General features: G+C 40.7%; 1 protein-coding gene across 1 annotated transcript in view; it reads right to left on the minus strand.

Annotated features, from left to right (window-relative positions):
* The window catches only part of DNAH8 (dynein axonemal heavy chain 8), a 315,366-nt gene that overhangs the window by 142,270 nt on the left and 152,920 nt on the right, over positions 1 to 20,176 (minus strand). The window contains exons 55-58 of the mRNA XM_052649575.1: positions 19,939 to 20,061; positions 12,051 to 12,264; positions 6,749 to 6,858; positions 1,255 to 1,418 (exon numbers count right to left, since the gene is read on the minus strand). Coding sequence (XP_052505535.1) covers positions 1,255 to 1,418; positions 6,749 to 6,858; positions 12,051 to 12,264; positions 19,939 to 20,061 — 611 coding nt within the window. The remainder of the gene's footprint in view (positions 1 to 1,254; positions 1,419 to 6,748; positions 6,859 to 12,050; positions 12,265 to 19,938; positions 20,062 to 20,176) is intronic.

Genomic DNA, 20,176 nt, shown 5'->3' on the forward strand with positions numbered 1-20,176 from the left:
GCCATTTCCTTCTCCAATGCATGAAAGTGAAAAGTGAAGTGAAGATGCTCAGTCGTTTCTGACTCTAAGCGACCCCATGGACTGCAGCCTACCAGGCTCCTCCATCCATGGGCTTGTCCAGGCAAGAGTACTGGAGTGGGGTGCCATTGCCTTCTCCAAGTTTAGGCAGAATCCTTCCATAACCCCCTTATTTCCTCTTAGTAATTTCCCATCCAAATTCCCCCATCTTGTTCCCCAGTTATAAATTCCCACTTTTCCCTGCTTGTATTCAGAGTTGAGCCCAATTTCTCAGCCCTACTGCAAAACCTCACTGTATAGTCCCTACATCTATCACAATAGTCTTGAATAAAGGGTGAGTGTCTTATTGTCTTAACAAGTGTGATTGACTTTTTTTCTTTAACAAAACAGGTAAGTCCCTTGGGTGAGGCCCAAGATCCCTGAAACTTGCAACAGAAGAGAATTTGACAGCCAGCAGTGGGTGAGCATCCTCTTTCTGGGTCTGTGTGCACCCAGTGTGTGAAGGTCCTTTTCACACTTACAACATCAGAGTGAGAAGGGAGGAAGGAGTGGGACTAATATTTGACAGAGGCCACTTTATGTGAGACATTGTAGCAGGTCCTTTACAGCTTTGTAAGAACAGCACTGGGTTTCTCTGGTAGCGCAGCGGTAAAGAATCCACCTGCCAATGCAGGAGACAACAGGTTCAATTCCTTGGCTCAGGAAGATCCCCTGGAGAAGGAAATGGCAACCCACTCTAGTATCCTTGCCTGGGAAATCCCATGGACAGAGGAACTGGATGGGCTACAGTCCATGGGGCTGCAAAAGAGTCAGCTGTGACCTAGTGACTAAACAACAACAAGACCAGCATTACCATCATATTTTATAGAGGAGTGAACAGAGGCTCAGAAAGATGAGTTAGTTTATGTACCAAATGTCACCATGCAACCGAGCCCTCACTACACACATTTCAAGTTTTTTTAGGAACTATACATAACTAAAATTTGCCTCTGAATGTTGTCAACATGCCGATAATGTGGGCATATTTTTAAAATGTCTTATTGAAATAATACTCAAGGAAATTGGTGGAGTGTTTTTTTCAAGGTGACCAGCAGGTGGGAAATGACATCCATGTGTCACAAGCCTCAGAGCAATTTAAGAAAATATTCTACTTATTTGAGTCGCTAATACAGGAGTTAATCTAGTAGTATAAACTGCTTATATATTACATTTAAACTCAAGCACTGCAATATACACCTGTCCGCAATTACTCTGTTGCACTCATGTTTGAAAAGTGACAGAAGAACATGAACTGAAGCACACTCGTCGGCTTTTATGGTTAACATTCCTTGCCAAATTCGGGAAAGATCTCGCAGATTGAAAATGTAATGAAATTTAGAAGGAGTAGGCAGCATCTTCACCTAGAGTTGAGAGAAAAAGTAACACTCTTCAATTTCAATTCAAGATAAAACTAAAAATCTTTTAGAATGATTTTATTTCACCGTTCCAATTTTATATAAAATAGACTGGGCAAATAAATTAAGTTTATATTTTTGTTACAGCATTTATGGAATAAACACATCATAAATAAACCGAAATATAATTTAAAAGACCATAACGCTTTTAATAGGATGGACTCAAGATAACACACCAGATGCAGACTCCAACTCTTATTCTACCCCCGTGAGTTGACTTTGATCAAGCCATTGCTCCTTGAGGTTTTAAAAACTGTGAATTGTAAGAATAAGCATTCCTAATCATTATTAACCTTGTTAGCGTTCCTATAGAAATTGTTGTTACTGTTGTTCAGTCTCTCAGTCATGTTCAACTCTTTGTGACCCCATCGACTGCAGCACGCCAGGCTTCCCTGTCCTTCACTATCTCCCAGATTTGCTCAGACTCATGTCCATTGAGTCAATGATGCCATCCAACCATCTCATCCTCTGTCGCCTCCTTTTCCTCTTGCCCTCAGTCTTTTCCAGCATCCGGGTCTTTTCCAGTGAGCCGGCTCTTCACAGCAGGTGGCTAAAGCATTGGAGCTTCAGCGTCAGTCCTTTCAATGAATATTCTGGATTTATTTCCTTTAGGATTGACTGGTTTGATCTCCTTGCTGAACAAGGGACTCTCAAGAGTCTTCTCTAGCACTACAGTTAGAAGGCATCAATTCTTTGGTGCTCAGCCTTCTTTATGGTTCAACTCTCACACCCATAAATGACTACTGGAAAAACCATAGCTTTGATTATAAGGACCTTTGTTGGCAAAGTGATGTCTCTGCTTTTTCATAAGCTGACTAGGTTTGTCATAGCTTTTCTTCCAAGGAGAAAGCATCTTTTAATTTCACGGCTGCAGTCACCATCTACAGTGATTTTGGAGCCCAAGAAAATAAAGTCTGCCACTGTTTCACTGTTTTCCCATCTATCTGTCATGAAGTGATGGGTCTGGATGCCATGATCTTAGTTTTTTCACGGTGAGTTTTAAACAAGCTTTTTCACTCTCCTCTTTTACCTTCACCAAGAGGCTGTTTAGTTCCTCTTTGCTTTTTGCCATAAGGGTGGCATCATCTGCATATCTGAGGTTATTGATATTTCTCCCAGCAATCTTGATTCCAGCTTGTGCTTCCTCCAGCCCAGTGTTTCTCATGATGTACTCTGCATATAAGTTAAATAAGCAGGGTGACAATACACAGCCTTGATGTACTCCTTTCCCAATTTTGAACCAGATGGTTATTCCATGTTCAGTTCTAACTGTTGCTTCTTGACCTGCATACAGGTTTCTCAGGAGGAAGATGGTAGTCTGGTATTCCCATCTCTTTAAGAATTTTCCATAGTTTGTTGTGATCCTATGTCAAAATGGAAATATGTCATAACAAAAAAGCTGATTGTGAGCTGGTGGTCATGTGGTTAAGAATAATGAAAGTTCATGTCTAAAGTCAATAAAAACCATCTTTCATAGGTTGCTTTGATTAAGGTCCTGAGTGCATTTGGATTTCCACAAATACATTTGTTTGTCATAATCTAGATTTCACTTATGGATCCAAACTCAGTCAATATGCTTTCATATACCTCTATATCCGCAATAGAATTGGCAGGCAAGTATGATATGCAGCTATAATTACTTAGTAGTTTTTGTGGGTTTTGCTTGTTTGTTTGAACACTAAGTTACTTATTATTTCTACCCACTTCTAAATCCAAATAGGCAAAACTATAATATGACACCTTTTACATTCTTATACAAAGAGGTACCAGTTAAGGGATAAACTTGAGGCATTAGGTGTGGGAAGTACTGCTGCCCAAGTGTAAAGATTGTAATTGATGCCATCAGCATCATTTTGAAAGTGAGACAATGAGAACTTTGGAAATATAAAGCAAATTTTCCATATGAGTAATTCAGGAAAGTAAATGCTTTCTTTAGCACTTATTCATGGAATATGCCCTTTCTATATTGAAAAAGTACCCTATTGAGTTTACAGAGTAATTTCTACAGGCTAATTTACAGTGCAAGTTAAAAACAGCAGGTAGCAAGTGAAGATAGAATAAAGAGAAATGATATATTAGCAACCACCTTTCACTTTCCCTCTTTGCTTTTCCATTCCAAGCTAAAATGTTCATACTACTCACCAAAATGCAAAGCAGGCACTTATATTACAAATACGCAAAAATAAAGGGAAAAGGCTATGTGAACATTACCTTTTCTTTTCTGTGAAAGACTGCAGCTATGATGGCAGCTGTTGGCAACTTAAGCAACCATTAGGGAGAATTAAATGAAGTCCTTTCTTACCCTATTCTTTCTTATTTATTAATCTGCTTCTTACCTCATCTTTCAACATTTTCTTTTAATATTTGTCAACTTCTTTTTTTTCTCACCTGCTTCTGCTTTAAAGCTATGTAAAGTAATAGAGAAGTAAAGAGATATGCTAGACATGAGTGGATTAAAAGAGTGCTTTGTGAAAATGGGAAATTTGAAGAAAAGATACAAAGAAGGCTGCTTATTTGAGGCTGGGGAAGAGTAGGAAGATTCATTCATTTTTCATGACTATTTCTGAGTATCTCCCACTACCCTTACCAAGATATCATGGTAAATAGGACAGCTAAATCTGCTGCCATCAGCGGCCTGTTCAAGTGGGAGAGCCTGGCAATAAATAGGAAGCAAATATAAACTAACAGACAAATAATCATGATAAAAGTCATAGTAAGAACAAATGAAGGATCAGGAGACAGATAAGGCCTGTAATGGGGTCATGGACAGTTATTTTAGAGGAAATCATCTAAGAAAGCCCCTCTGATGGTAAGATGGTGAGAAGAGTCAAACAAAGTACAAAGGTCCAGAAGCATGAAAAGCTTGCGGGTGTTCAGGAAACAGGGAGAAGGGCAGTGTGGCTGCAGAAGAACAATGGGAGGGAAGAAGGGTGTTTATGTATGGCCAGTGGCTCGGTCATGTCCGACTCTGTGACTCTATGCACTGTAGCCTGCCAGGCTTCTCTGTCTGTGGGATTTTCCCAGCAAGAATACTGGAGTGGGTTACCATTTTCTACTCCAGGGGATCTTCCCAACCAGGAATCAAGCCTGTGTCTCCTGCATTGCAGGTGGATTCTTTACCACTGAGCTACTGAGCGGTGAGCAGAGGCCAACTCAGGCTGACAGGCCAGAGGGCAGGTGGAATGTTTCACTGCAGTGTAACTGGGAATCTACTGGTGATTCTAAGATTGAGTAAGGAGCAACTTCCCTGGTGGTCCAGTGCTTAAGACCATGCTTCCACTGTGGGGGACACGGGTTCGATCCCTGCTCAGGGAACTGAGATCTCATATGCTTGTACTATGGGGCCAAAAATAAATAAATAAAATGGAGGAGTAGCATCATCTATTTTTTTAAAAGAGTATATTTTAAAACAAAGGGAACCATGATCTCCGATATACTTTTAAAAAAGCATTTTTAGGACCATGTAAAGAACAGATTCTAGGAGGACAAGGAGACTGATTAGGAAGCTGCTGCCTGGTCTAGAGGGCAGGTAATGGAAACGTCTATCAGGGTGATCACAGTCAGGTGGCAGTAAGCACTCAACTTCTGGATATACTATTTTGAAAGGCTGCTTACTAAGATTTGCTGATGGACTGGATGTAGGGAATGAGAGAGAGAAATCAAGGATGTAGTCCTGTGTTTTAGCCTGAGAAGCAGGATAATTAAGATAGGAAAGTCTGATAGAGGACCGTATTTACAGACATGTTAACTTTGAGATCGTTACTAGACATCAAAGTGGTGATGTCTACTAAGTAAGCCCATTAGAAACAAGTCTGGAGCTGAGGAGAGAGGCCTGGGATGGAGGCATTGATTTTTAAGTTATCAGCCCAGAGATGGTGTTTAAAGCCGCGAAGCTGGATGAGGCTACCTGGGTAATTACGGAGGCAGAGACGAGGTTCCAGGATGGAGATCAGGTGCACCACAGTGCTTAGAGGAAGGGGGAGAGTGGGGGCTTAGAGAAGGCAGCCAGTGAAGTAAGAAGCATGAGGCCTTTCTGAAGCCAAGAGAAGAATGTGTTTAGAGGGATCATCAAATGCCACTAAAGGGTCAAGTCAGAGGAGGACGAAATCAGCCTCTGGATTTGGTAAGATTGTGGTCTTTGATGACCTTGATGAGAGCAGTGGAAATGAGAACTTGTGCAAAATGTGTTAAAAAGATAAAGAAAGATGAGGAAGTAGAACTGATTAACACTCATAAAAGAGGCTTTGATGGAAAAATACCAGGAAGACCAAAGTATTCCAGAAAAATATGTACAAGGACATGTTAAATTGAACAACAGTCCCACTGGAAAAAGACGGATCTTATGACAGAGAATTATCTCAGACATTCAGACGTTCTGAAACTCCAGTCTGGAGCAGGCCCCATGCAAAGAACTGGTCACTGCAGCGGGGCTACACGGAAGAAATCCCCCAGTCCACCCAGGGGTCTGAGAGGCTGCCACACTCCAGGTTTCCCCAGGACATCAGCTTCTGTCCAGATGTGCGTAAATGGCCAAACGAACGTATGAACTATGACAAGTAATCCTCATCTCCTTCACCACTTTTTTTTTTTTAGCACATATATCAACGCTGGGTTTGTGTGTGTGTGTGTGTGTGTGTGTGTGTGTGTGTTTAATCTGACCTATCTTTAATTACTTTTTCATGAGTCTACCTTCAGACTACCTTCAGCTAGCTTCAACTATCTGGTGAGAGCTACAATGCTCCCTGAGTTTTACTTAGAGCATTGATCTCTGCAATAAAATCTAGGCTACTTTATTAAGTACATTGTATCCATTTACTAATTCATGCTCCACCTCAGAGGAACCCACAAGTTGGGCTTTAAGTTCTGACTAGCTAAGAATATCTGGAAATCCATGTAGTCACTCAGTGAACATCGGAGTGTCTGACACAGTTTGGCTCCTGGGGTTGGGGAGGGGAAGACAGACATAAAGAGTTACAAATCAGAGAAATAAGTAAAAAAGCAGTGCTCTCATTTCAGCAAAATTCTACTTTATATTGAATGCCATGTCTGGTTTACAGTAATATCTCATACATATGAAAAGCATCATTCAGTCAGAATATTTGCTCCCTGGAAGGAAAAGGTGTCATAAATCTATTCGAGCCCCTAATTTGTCTTTTCCCAAAAAAACACTGCTACCCAATATGTGATGAGAACTTCCTGAGCCACAAGGTGATAACTAGACTGAAAAATTAGTGACTTTTTTTTTTCCTGATTACTGATAACGGACGATTTTGTACCTTAGTCCACTGCCATAGCACTCTGCTCGCTGAAACCAAATTCAAAATCATCTCACATATTTCAGGTTTGAACCTTCTGCAAGAATCAAAGTACCCACAGCCAATAACTCCTGAAAAATAAACAAGATTGAAAGTACACATGTAAGAATTAAAGATTTTAAAATTAAAAAAAATAAAAATAAAAAAAAATAAAAAAAATTAAAAAAATAAATAAATAAATAAAAAAAGAAAGTACAAGCTTACTTCAAGATCACAAAGCACATGTTTATCCCAGTGAAAAAATCATTACAAGGTGTGAAGAATTTCTCTCAAAGAATCAGCTAAGACTGGGAGTCAGCAGTGGGACCAGCAAAGCTTAGTACGCACTGAAAAGTATTTTATATGTATTAACCCTTTTAATTTTTCCAACATCCTACGAGAAAGAAACTGAGGTAGGTATTATTATTATTTCCATTTTACTTATTTTTTATTGAAATATAGTCAACACACACTATTCTGGTATTTTCAGGTGTACAACATAGTGATTCAACATTTAAATCATCACACTGGTCAGAATGGCTGTTATGAAAAAGTCCACAAACAATAAATGCTATAGAGGGCGTAGAGGAAAAGGAGCCCTCTTACACTTGCTGGGAATGTAAACTGGTACGGCCACTATGGAGAACAGTATGGAGGTTCCTTTAAAAACTGAAACCAGAGCTACCATATGATCCAGCTACCCATGTCCTGAGCATATATCTGGAGAAAACCATAATGTGAAGGGATACATGCACCCAGTGTTCACTGTAGCACTACTGACAATAGCCAAGACATGGAAGCAATCTAAATGTCCATTGACAGATGAGTAGCTAAAGATGTGGTACATATGTACAATGGAATATCGCTCAGCCATCAAAACGAATGAAATAATGCCATCTGCAGCAACGTGGATGGACCTAGAGATGATCACACTCAAACAAAGACAAACATGATATCTCTTATACGTGGAATCTAAAAAAAAAAATACAGATGAACTTACAAAACAGACCCACACACATAGAAAATAAGGTTTCCAAAGGGAAAAGAGGCGGATAAACTAGGAGTCTGGGATTACCATATACACATTACTATTATATATGATGGCACCCCACTCCAGTACTCTTGCCTGGAAAATCCCATGGATGGAGGAGCCTGGTAGGCTGCAGTCCATGGGGTCGCTTAGAGTCAGACACGACTGAGTGACTTCACTTTCACTTCTCACTTTCATGCATTGGAGAAGGAAATGGCAACCCACTCCAGTGTTCTTGCCTGGAGAATCCCAGGGACGGGGGAGCCTGGTGGGCTGCTGTCTATGGGGTTGTACAGAGTCGGACACGACTGAAGCGACTTAGCAGCATTATATATGAAATAGATAATGAACAAGGACCCACTGTATAGCACAGAGAACTATACTCAACATTTTGTAATAACCTATAAGGGGAAAGAATCTGAAAAAAATGGATATATATGTATGTACAACTGAATCACTTTGCTGTAAACCTGGAACTAATGCAACATTGTAAATCAATTATACCTCAGTTAAGGAAATGATCACTACAGTAAGCCTAATAACCATCTGTCACCATGAAAAACTATTTCTATATTATTGACTATATTTCTGTATATTATATCCCTAGGACTAATTTATTTTATAACTGAAAGTTTGTACCTCTGAATCCCCTTCACCTATTTCACTAATCCTTCCGTTCTTATCCCTTCTGGCAACCACCAAGTTGATCTCTGTATCCATGAGTCCATTTCTATTTTGTTTTGTTTGTTAATTTGTTTTATTTCCCAGAGTCCACATATAAGTGAGACCACAGGTATTTGTCTTTTTCTGTCTGACATGACTTGCCATTTGCAACAACATGGATGGACATAGAGGGTGTTATTATTCTCATTTTAATATGAGTTTACTAACTTATCCAAGATCACCCAGCTTGTACGTGGGTGAATCTAAGATTTGGACCTAAAGGAAACTTGGCTCTGGAACCCTTAAAGCAGCCTTCACACTGAAGAGTAGAAGAGCTAGAAGCCAGTCTAGGTTCGATACAGGATACAGGATGCTTGGGGCTGGTGCACGGGGATGACCCAGAGAGGTGATATGGGGAGGGTGGTGGGAGGGGGGGTTCAGGATTGGGAACTCATGTACACCCATGGTGGATTCATATCAATGTATGGCAAAACCAATACAGTATTGTAAAGTAAAAAAAAATAATAATAAAAGAACTATTTCCTCGCCTTATAGTTGAGGAGAGCAGGTACAGATAAGTAAAGCAAAATATTCCAGATCACATGAATTTGTTGTTGACATTAGTAGAATGTCAGGACCCCCATCTCCTGACCTGCAGTCAGCAACACCCTGGCCTGAGCGGTGATGTAATGGTTCCTAGGAAACACCCAGCCCAGTGACAGTCTGACATGATCACCCTCAGGAATGACTGTGTTGTATGTCTACAGACCATTTCTAAAGTCTCCAAGTGTGTTTGGTGTTAGACTGCAAAAACAGATTTAACCCTACTTCGTGCCAGTGAGACTCAGTGTTGAGCTTTATGTTCAGTACTGAGCATGGTATTTTCAGAGGAAAATGAGTATGAATATCTGCCCAGAGACACGTAGCAGGTTTGCAAAGAGTGGGGCAGCCCAAGAAACTGGGCTTTGCTCACATAGACCAAAGAAGGGCAGCCCTGAGGGAACATGAAATGGTCCAAAATCATGGTTGGCTTTGCTAGACGCCTATAAGGCCTCTTTGCTTTCTGAAGTCCTCTGATTCTACATTTTTAGCTTCCTGTGGCACAAATGTGTTATATAAGATGTATGGGGTCAGGAATCAGAAAACAGGATCATGTGTGTGTGCTAAGTCACTTCAGTCGTGTCCAACTCTTTGCGACCCTATGGACTGTAGCCTGCCGGGCTCCTCTGTCCATGGGATTCTCCAGGCAAGAATACTGGAGTGGGTTGCCATGCCCTCCTCCAGGGGATCTTCCTAACCCAGGGATCGAACCTGGATCTCCTGCATTGGAAGGTGGGTTCTTTACCACTAATGCCACTTGGAAGCCCCAGAGAGCAGGATCAGCACCACATAACTGGGCAATTATTTCACTTCTCTGAGCCTGTTTCTAGTGTGTTTCTGTATCTCATTTTCAATATTAACCATATCAAAGACTGTACAAAATAGTTTAACAAGTAAGCAAACACTCACATACAGACCACTAGACTTGGGGGTGCCCCGGCACATCAGAAGTCTCTTTTGGCCAATCCCTCCTCCCTCCAGAGGCAGCCCACTGCTTTGACTTTGTGAGAATCAGCAACTCGCTTTCCCCAAAACAGCTCTGCCACTTATTTTCTTGAACTTTAACCCCTTTCTTTTACCTTTAATTTTTGAAATTCAATTTAATGGAATTATGTTATAGGCTCCTCTGTGACTTGCTTTTTCCCCTTAATGTTGTAATTCTTGGCTTCATCTATTTTGAAGCATGTAGCTGAGTTTGCTCACATTCACAGCTGCAGAGCACAATATGTATGCCCACACCACAATGTATTTATCTGACTTCACTGTTGATACACTTTGGATTACTACACGGTTTTTGCTGTCATGAACACTATTCTATGAACCTTCTTGTGTAAGTCTTCTGGTGCACATGTGCAAAATCAACTACAGACGGATTAAGGACTCAAATATGGAAGACAAAACTACGTAACATTTGGAAGGAAACATGGGCAAATATCTATATGACCTCTAGGTAGGAAAGGACTTCTCTCATGAGATTCTGAAAGCATCACCATAAAGGAAGAAACTGATGAACTGGCATATTCTTGGAAGTAGAACGGCGGTGGGTGTGCACACATTCTACAGCCAGTAATAACGTCCAGTCATTATCAAGAGCTTGTGGCAATGTATACTCCCACCAGCAGGGGAGAGTCTCACTTGCTTCACATTTTCACCAATGCCTGATATTTTGGTCAGAATTCTTCATTTTTGCAAATCTAGTGATTATAAACGGCTTTCCCCTGGTGTTTTACATGTTCATATTTCCAATGTTTACCATTTGCTTATTGGTCATTTTGTTTTCTTAAAGTGCCTGACTTTTGGTCCATATTTATATTAGGATGTTTGCTTTTTATCTGACTGAGGCATAGAAATTTTCAAAGTATTCAGATTACTAAGTCTTTTGCTTTGTTACATGTTGAAATTTTTTTCTTCCATTTTGGGATTTGTCTTTATTATATTAATACTCTTTTAATGTTGCTTTTTGAATGAACAAAAACTCTTCATTTTAGTCAAATTTATCATTTTCTTCCTTTATGGTCTATGCTTTCTGAGTCTCATTTGAGTTCTTTCCTACCCAGAGATCATTCAGATATTTTCCAATATTTTTTCCAAATGTTTTACAGCTTTGCCTTCTATATTTAAATCTTCAAAACTTCTGTATTGACTGTAATGCTTGGTGTGAGGTAGGGGTCCAATTTCCATTATTTTCACAGAAGAATTACTAAATATTCCAGCACCATTTACTGAAAATTTTCTTTTCTCATCTATAGTACTTGCTATGTCAAGCAACTAATGACCACATATGCATGAGTCAGTCTCTCTTATATGTCTTCATGTATGTAATTGTTATGGAATAGTTTGTGTGAGCCTAAATTTTGTGTCAAAATGTCATTTTCAAATTTTAAAAAAGTATGAGTTAGATTAATAACTACTGACCTGAAAAGATGTTCATTATACATTATCAAAGAAAATTTCAAGTTAAATAGGAAATGTATATCATATGATTTTGTTTTGGCAAAAACAATGACAAACCTCTGGTGTGTACATGTCTTGTGTGTTTGTAAATGTTTAAAAGAATTATAATTATGTTTGAAAGAATTATAATGTTTAAAAGAACCATATACTTTAATAAAGAATGTAAGGTTATACTCCAAAGAATATATCATTTTCACTAACACAGCAATGTGCTACATTTGACTTGGTGTATTATATTGCTAATCCATGATCAATGTACTATCATTCATTAGCTCAAATTTCTCTGATTAATCATGTCAAGGAAACCAGAACACAAAGGTCTGCTTATCTCTAAAGCTAACCTTAAGCAAGGCTATTTCTAAATATTCCTGAGTCTTACAACAGGCTATAAACTTGATTCTTCTTAGTATTTAGTTGTCCATTTCAGATACTTAATCCTACCTCACACTGAGACTTTTTATCTCTTAAATAAGGTTTTGCACGGTTTATGTCCATTATATAATGCAATAAAAAATTAAACACCAAGAACTATCATACCAAAAATTTTGTCTATTGAAGTGTTTGAAGGCAATGTGCAATTAAACACAGTAAATTGTCTTTTTAAACGTTGCGGAATATCGTTTCGACCACCTCCAGGATGGATCATTGCTGCTATGAGCTGTACGTCAACAATAGTGGTGAAATCTCCAGGCTTATCCAAGCTGTACATTCCTTCCATTTCCATCATCTGTCGCACAATCTCATTAGTTATCTGGAATTTTAAACAGTAATATTTTAGGAACACATCACTACCGTTTTTCTCCAAATTTCCTATAAAATAGTATAGATGAGATCAGAAAAAAATGCTCACTCTTATCAATGAAGTGTTTGTGAATGTTGCCTTCAAGGCAGTTTAACTTAAATTGTACCACCCACGAACTCTAAACCATATGCCTGGTGCAAATCCAATGCACTCTTTACCACACTGATAAATCTAGATAAAGGAGTTACAGAATATTTGGTACAATTACAAGAGTTCTCAAAGTTACAAGTTTTACTACAGATATCTTTCACATTTCACATTCAACTTTTCAAAATACCTCAAATCAGATTATGGGATACTTTTACTCCTAACTGTTCTGGTATTGGATTTTATATCCCCAGCTTTCTTCTCTACAACCTATACCACTTGCTAACATTCCCTCTGTATTGAGTTTTTTTCCTCTCTTAGTTCTAGAGGTTTGGTTCTTCCCAGGCTCATCTTGAGACCCTGGATCACTTTCCAAGACATTCTTCTCCACTCATCCCTGAATTGTAATCTTTATACAGGTTCCCATCCTTGGCTCTTCTCTATTTCTTTTCTGTTTCTATCTCAACTGTATATCCTAAAGAATCTCAACTCTTATAACTCTAGCTTCAGATTCTCTTCCAAACTCCGCACTTGTACATCCAAATTCCTACTGGGCATCTCGGAACAGATGACATACAAGCCCTTCAAATACAACACTCTTTCACTCAACATTTAATGAATGGCTACTCTGTGTCTGGCCTTGTTGAAACATAGACAAAAATCCCTGTCTTCATGAAGCATACCTTCTTGTGGTGGAGACAAAAAACATACATGTGCACACCTGTATGTATGCATGTATATATATCTATATAGGTATGTTATAAGTCCTTTAGAGAAAATGAGCAGAGAAAGGAAACAGGCGATGCTCATGGTGCAACTGAATGTGGAAGCAGGAAAGGCTTCATCGCACAAGACATAGAACCAAAAACTTGTAGGAAGTGAGAAAGCTAACCATTCAGATATCTAGGGGAAAGGCATTCCAGGCAGAGGAAACAGCAGATGAAGAGGCTCTGAGTAAATGTTACATTCTGTGTGTATAAGAATCAGTAAATGTGGCTGGAGGAGATTCATGGGAAGATGAGATCAGAGTAGGGTCTTTGGATCACAGGGAGGACTTTGGCGTTTATATGCTACGCGTCTCGTGGGAGAATTTTGAGCAGAGGAGTGTGTCAGAATCTGACATGTGTTTTAATTGGTTACTGATAGGCAGATAGCTTGAGAGGCGCAAGGGAAATGGGGAGACAATGAGGAGATGTGTGTCATAATCAAGAAGAGAGATGGCAGCTTGCACCAGGCTTTAGCCATGGAGTGATGAGCAGTGGTCAAGACTTCCGCATAGTCTGAAGACAGGCTGAATGTGAAGCTGCTATATCTTGAGATGGAGAAGACTATTGTAGGAGCAGGTTTGGGGAGTAACGGGAATTCCATTTTGGACATGTTAAGTTGGACATCCAACTAGGCATTCCTGACTGGATTTTTTAAAAATCTGAATTCAGGAGTTCTTCATCTTTTAGATAACTAAATACGCTTCCCTCTCTCCTCACCTTATAGGAACTGCTGAAAGGTTTATCTGACCAGGGTCTCTGCTGAATGGGAGGGGAAAAGGGAAAGAAAAAGAACAACAAAGTCTCCCTGGGAGGTTGTGGCCTCAGAGCGACACTAGCTCAGACTTGCACCATGAGTATGCATAGCCTAAATGGGCCAGAGACGTTCAAATATTAACCTTTCTTTGAGGTGATCCCGGCTGAATAAGCGTTTAAGAATCTGACAGAAGAAAACGCAAAACCTGTCCAGTTAAGGGCACATTCATCTGAAGCTTTAAGAAACAGCCACAGGTAATTTCTCAAGGGCAATGACTTTAGCAGCAGTCAAAGATGCAGAAAACAAGACACTTTGAACATGATCAGGAGCTACTGAAACACAAGAGAACAGAAACAGATGCTATAGACTTCAGATGGTGATATTAACAGACACAGACTTCAAAGCAACTGTGTTCAACGTGTTGAAAGAAATAGGCAATGCTTTGAAAATGGATGCAAGGAGTAAAAACTGTAAAAAGTGATAACATATTTGAAAGAAAAAAGAACCAGACAGCAATTGAAATTAAAACTCAGTGGATGAATCTGACAGCAGAGTGGACAAGTGGAGAAGAACATCAGTGAGATGGATGGTAGAAGAGGAGAAATTATCTAGACGATAAGTATTGGGCAGAGAAAAGGTTAAGGTGTACAGAAAAGAAGTACAGAAACATAGAGGGCAAAGAAGAAAATCTAATACACACTGGGAGTGTGATAAGAGGGGAAAGTAAGTGAGGCAGAAGCAATATTTGCAGAGAGAAGAATAAAAATGTTCTAGAAGTGATAAAAGAGACAAATCCACAGATTGGTGAGTTCCAATAAATCCCAAGCAAATAAACACAAATAAATCTACACCAAGGAACATCATTCAGAAAAGAAAAAAATTATAGGAACGTAAGGTGGCAAGAGAAAAAAGGCAGACCTACTTCAGAGGTACCGTGATTAAGTGGTAGTTGACATCTCAATAGCAACAAGGAAAACAGAAGACAGAAATCATATATTTAAAGTGATGAAAGAAAATAACTGCCAATCTCAAAAATAAAGACTTTCGTAGGCAAAAAAAACCCTCCAAAAACAAACAAAACAAAAGTTTGTCATTAAAAGATTTTCTCCTAAGGAAGTTCTAAAAGTAGAAGAAACATGATATCAGATGGGAGGCCCAGGAATAAAAATGAATAAAGAGTGAAAAAAGCGGTAAAGAAATGAGCAAGGCAAACAAAGAGTGAATATAAAAATCAGTAGGGCTTCCCTGGCGGCTCAGCAGTAAAGCATCTGCCAATGGAGGAGACATGGGTTTGATCCCTGGTCCAGGAAGACGACACGTGCTGTGGAAAAACTAAGCCCGTGCACCACAACTACTGAGCCTATGTCTTAGAATCCAGGAACTGCAACTACTGAGCCCACATGGTGCAGCTATGGATGCCTGCCTGCCCTAGAGCCTGTGCCCTGCGACAAGAGAAGCCATTGCAATGAGAAGCCCACGTACCATAGCTAGAAAGTAGCCCCTGCTCATCACGGAGAAGGCAATGGCGACCCCACTCCAGTACTCTTGCCTGGAAAATCCCATAGATGGAGGAGCCTGGTGGGCTGCCGTCTATGGGGTCGCAAAGAGTCGGACACGACTAAGCGTCTTCACTTTCACTTCTCACTTTCATGCATTGGAGAAGGAAATGGCAACCCACTCCAGTGTTCTTGCCTGGAGAATCCCAGGGTCAGGGGAGCCTGGTGAGCTGCCATCTATGGGGTCACACAGAGTCAGACACGACTGAAGCGACTTAGCAGCAGCAGCAGCAGCAGCAGCAGCAGCAGCAGCTCATCACAGCTAGAGAAAAGCACTTGCAGCAATGAAGACCCAACACAGCCAAAAATAAATAAATAAGCATTTTTTTACATCTTAAAAAAGAAACAGTAAAAATAATGTCTCACGAGAGCTTGCTTTGAAAATAGAGATACGGATAGTCAAAAAACAAGTGATAAGATGCTCAACATCACCACTTATTAGGGAAATGCAAATCAAAACCACAATGAGGTATCCTATTACACAGGTCAGAATGGCCGTCATCAAAAACTCTATAAACAATAAACGGTGGAGAGAGTGTGGAGAAAAGGGAACACTCTTACACTGTTGGTGGGAATCTAAAGAGGTACAGCCACTATGGAGAACAGTATGGAAGTTCCTTAAAAAGTCAAAAATAGAACTACCACATGATCCAACAATCCCACCCCTGGGCATCTATCTGGAGAAAACCATAACTCAAAAAGATACATGTAGCCCAGTGTTCACTGCAGCACTACTTACAATAGCCAGGACATGGAAGTGACCTAAACGTCCATTGACAGAGGAACGGACAAAGATATAGAACATATATACAACGGGATATTACTCAGCCACAAAAGGAACAAAATGATGCCACTTGCAGAAACATGGACGGACGTAGAGATTGTCTAACTAAGTAAGCCAGACAGAAAAAGACAAATGTGACGATATCGCTTATACGTGGAATCTAAAAAATATATACACATGAACTTATTCACAAAACAGAAACAGAGTCGTAGATGTAGAAAACCAGCTTATGGTTACCAGAAGGGAAATGTGGGGAGGGGAGGGATAAACTGGGAGGCTGGGATTAACATGCACACACTACCATAAATATAATCGACAATGAGGACTTACTGTATAGCGCAGGAAACCCCACACAATACTCTGTAATGACCTGTGTGGGATAAGGATCTAAGAAGGAGTGGATCTATGTATAACTGATTCCCTTTGCTGAACACCTGAGCTAACGCAGCCTTGCAAATCAACTACACTCCTATAAAAATAAAACTGGCATTACACAAAATAATGGCTAGCAATACAATTTATGGTGACGCAAATTGAGATATAGACTTGAAATACAAGTCAGCAATAAAAGGATAAATCAGAAGAAAGATAAAGGAAAGCGTTCAAGGTCACTGGATATACAAAATGGGAAAGAAGGGCTAGATTTTCTTTATTTCAGATTATGTATGCAGGGTGTACTGTCAAGGGTAACCACTAAAACACAGAAATTGACTGCAGTAAATGGATAGTAAAGAAAACAAAAGGGAACAAAAATCAATGTGTTCTCAGTGGAATAGGAAGAAGACTGCGGGACTTCTATGATCAGCTGAGGGCAAGGAAATGAAGGTGTCCAAGGTCTGAGAAAAAGACAGGAGCCTGAAAGTAAATGCCAGGACCGGAATAGACAGGATAAAGATACATAACATGAAACGTGCAGTGCAATTGCTGGGCAGTACCAAGAGCTTAGCAGAGGTCCATAAATATGATTTTAAAGTGAAACCAATATTGTACGTGTTTCTCCAGCTAAGTATAACTGCATAGGTGCAGGTAGGCAGTGAGCAAAAAGGTTTAACGAGAATTTAACATGGTTAAGGCTTTCACAGATAAGTAGAGGGTATATGCTCCCATGATTATAATGATAGATCATGGAATTGTAGCTGGGGGAAGGAAGAAAGTGAGGAAATGAGAAGAAATGAAGGAGAGTGTGATGACGGTAGGAACAGTGGTTGATGGCTCCATCTGGTCGATGTTTGATGGCTCCATCAGCAGTGGTTGATGCCCAGCAGCGGGATTTCTGGATCATACGGTAGTTCTATTTTTAGTTTTTAAAGGACCCTCCATATCATTCTCCATAATGGCTGCACCTCTTTACACTCCCACCAAAAGTGTAAGAGTGTTCCCTTTTCTCCACACCCTTTCCACCATTTACTGTTTGTAGATTTCTTTTTTTTTTTTTGATGATGGCCATCTGTAGTAGAGGAAATGATCTATAGAGTGTGGATATAGTGATCAGAGAATAAGAGGCTTGAAATTGAGATAATGAAGGGATGACAGTTATTGATAATGACAAGGTGTAGGGTATGACTGCATCAACCAGTGATTCAGACAGAGTGGAAGACATGATTATAGGCGAGTCCAGGTCAAGGAACTAAGAGGCCAAGAGAAAGGCTGGCATCACTGAGAATTATGACAAGCAGGACTGGCTTTGTAATTTGTGGGGCCCAGGTCAAAATGAAAATGCAGTGTCTCTGTTCAAAAATCATTATTAGGAATTTCAAGACAATCAGAGCAGAGCGTTAAACTACGTGCAAGGTTCTCTGACGTGTGAGTCTCTGTGCTATGACATATTGTACACACCATGAAAATGACCCTGGAGCCTGGGGCAGCCCTGGACAGAGAGTACCAGTGATCCAGGGACTGAAATCTTCAGCGAGGGGTTGTGGGGGTTGGAGGGCGATGCAGCATCAAGGGAACCGAGGACCTCTCCCTCACATCCAGGTGAGAAGTATGCAGGGAAAGCAGCATCCTCGGTTTCCCATTGGAGCAAAATGGTGAGGAAAAGCTCAGAGGAGAAGCTGAATTTTCAGGGAATTTTGCAATGCAGGAGATCTGTGTTCCATCCCTGGGTCAGGAAGATCCCCCGGAGGAAGAAATGGCAACTCACTCCAGTATTCTTGCCTGGGAGATCCCATGGACAGAGGAGCTTGGCAGGCTACAGTCCATGGGGTCACAAAGAGTCGGACACAGCTGATCGACTGACACTTTCACTTTTCACTTTGTGGATGAACCATGACCTCTGAGGGCACACAGAGGGTTTTCAGGAGGAGGGAATGTAGGAGATGGGGTCAGAGAAGGGCCAAGCAGAACTGATGGGAATTAGTCTCAGGCTGAGCATGGATGGACCTGGGAGTCCTGATCTCCTGGTGACATCAAAGGTGAACCTGACGTTGGTGGAAGGGATGTGAGTGGTCCTGTGGGCTCCAGTGGGTGTTGCTGAAAAGGCAGTGGACAGCAGTGGGGAGAGGCGTTGGGGATCCCACCCAGGAACATGCTGAACCCAGGCAGTAGCATCTGTGAGGGCCTCTAAGCAAAGTGAATCTGGGGTTGATAGACGATCACAAATAGGTCAGTGGTGTATAAAAGAGCTATCTCTCTTTTTTAGTGTTTTCTAATTGAAAAGCAGAGACATTACTTTGCCAACAAAGGTCTGTCTAGTCAAGGCTATGGTTTTTCCAGTGGTCATGTATGGATGTGAGAGTTGGACTGTGAAGAAGGCTGAGCGCCGAAGAATTGATGCTTTTGAACTGTGGTGTTGGAGAAGACTCTTGAGAGTCCCTTGGACTGCAAGGAGATCCAACCAGTCCATTCTGGAGGAGATCAACCCTGGGATTTCTTTGGAAGGAATGATGCTGAAGCTGAAGCTCCAGTACTTTGGCCACCTCATGCGAAGAGTTGACTCATTGGAAAGGACTCTGATGCTGGGAGAGATTGGGGGCAGGAGGAGAAGGGGACAACCCAGGATGAGATGGCTGGATGGCATCACTAACTCGATGGATGTGAGTCTGAGTGAACTCTGGGATTTGGTAATGGACAGGGAGGCCTGGTGTGCTGCGATTCATGGGGTCGCAAAGAGTTGGACATGACTGAGCGACTGAACTGAACTGAACTGAAACATCACATACACCTGGAAAGGAGTATGTAGAGTGAGAAATAAGAGAACAAAGATAAAACCCTGGGGAAAGGAAGAGAGAAGCCAGAAAGTACACTGAAATCAAGCAGCCAAAGAGACAGAAGGGAACATGGGGAGAAGCATACAGGGATTTCAAGAAAGGAGAATGTCACCTATTACCAAGAGGTCAAAAAAGACCGAGAATTATTACTAGGCTTAATCAAGACATGGTTATTGATCTCTTTATATATAACCAAGTCAAAGTGAAAGTGCCACTCGTATCATCTGACTCTTTGCAACCCTGTGGACTGTAGACCACCAGACTCCTCTGTCCATGGAATTCTCCAGGCAAGAATACTGGGACATGTTGCCATTTCCTCCTCCAGGGGATCTTCCCGACTCAGGGATGGAACCTGGGTCTCCTGCACTGCAGGCAGATTCTTTACCATCTGAGCCACCAGGGAAGCCCATACATATAACCAAGAATACCGGTTGAATATCACCTACATGAGATATTTTAGTCATACCTGATCTCCCCATTCATTAATCACGGGCATATTGATGTCATCAATAAATACAGTCATCTTCCTGCCTCCAGGTGGCCCATATGTGCTCCCCATCCGCTTGTCCACATAGCTTTCGATTGTTCTCTAGAGAAAAGGAAACAGTCTGTTTTATGCATTACACTTCAATCCATTTCTAAAAATGATGAGCATGCTTCTCAGAGTAGAATATAACTGACTTATTTATTTAATGGGTGATATT

This window comes from Budorcas taxicolor, chromosome 11 (assembly GCF_023091745.1).
Source record: "Budorcas taxicolor isolate Tak-1 chromosome 11, Takin1.1, whole genome shotgun sequence".
NCBI lineage: Eukaryota > Metazoa > Chordata > Mammalia > Artiodactyla > Bovidae > Budorcas > Budorcas taxicolor.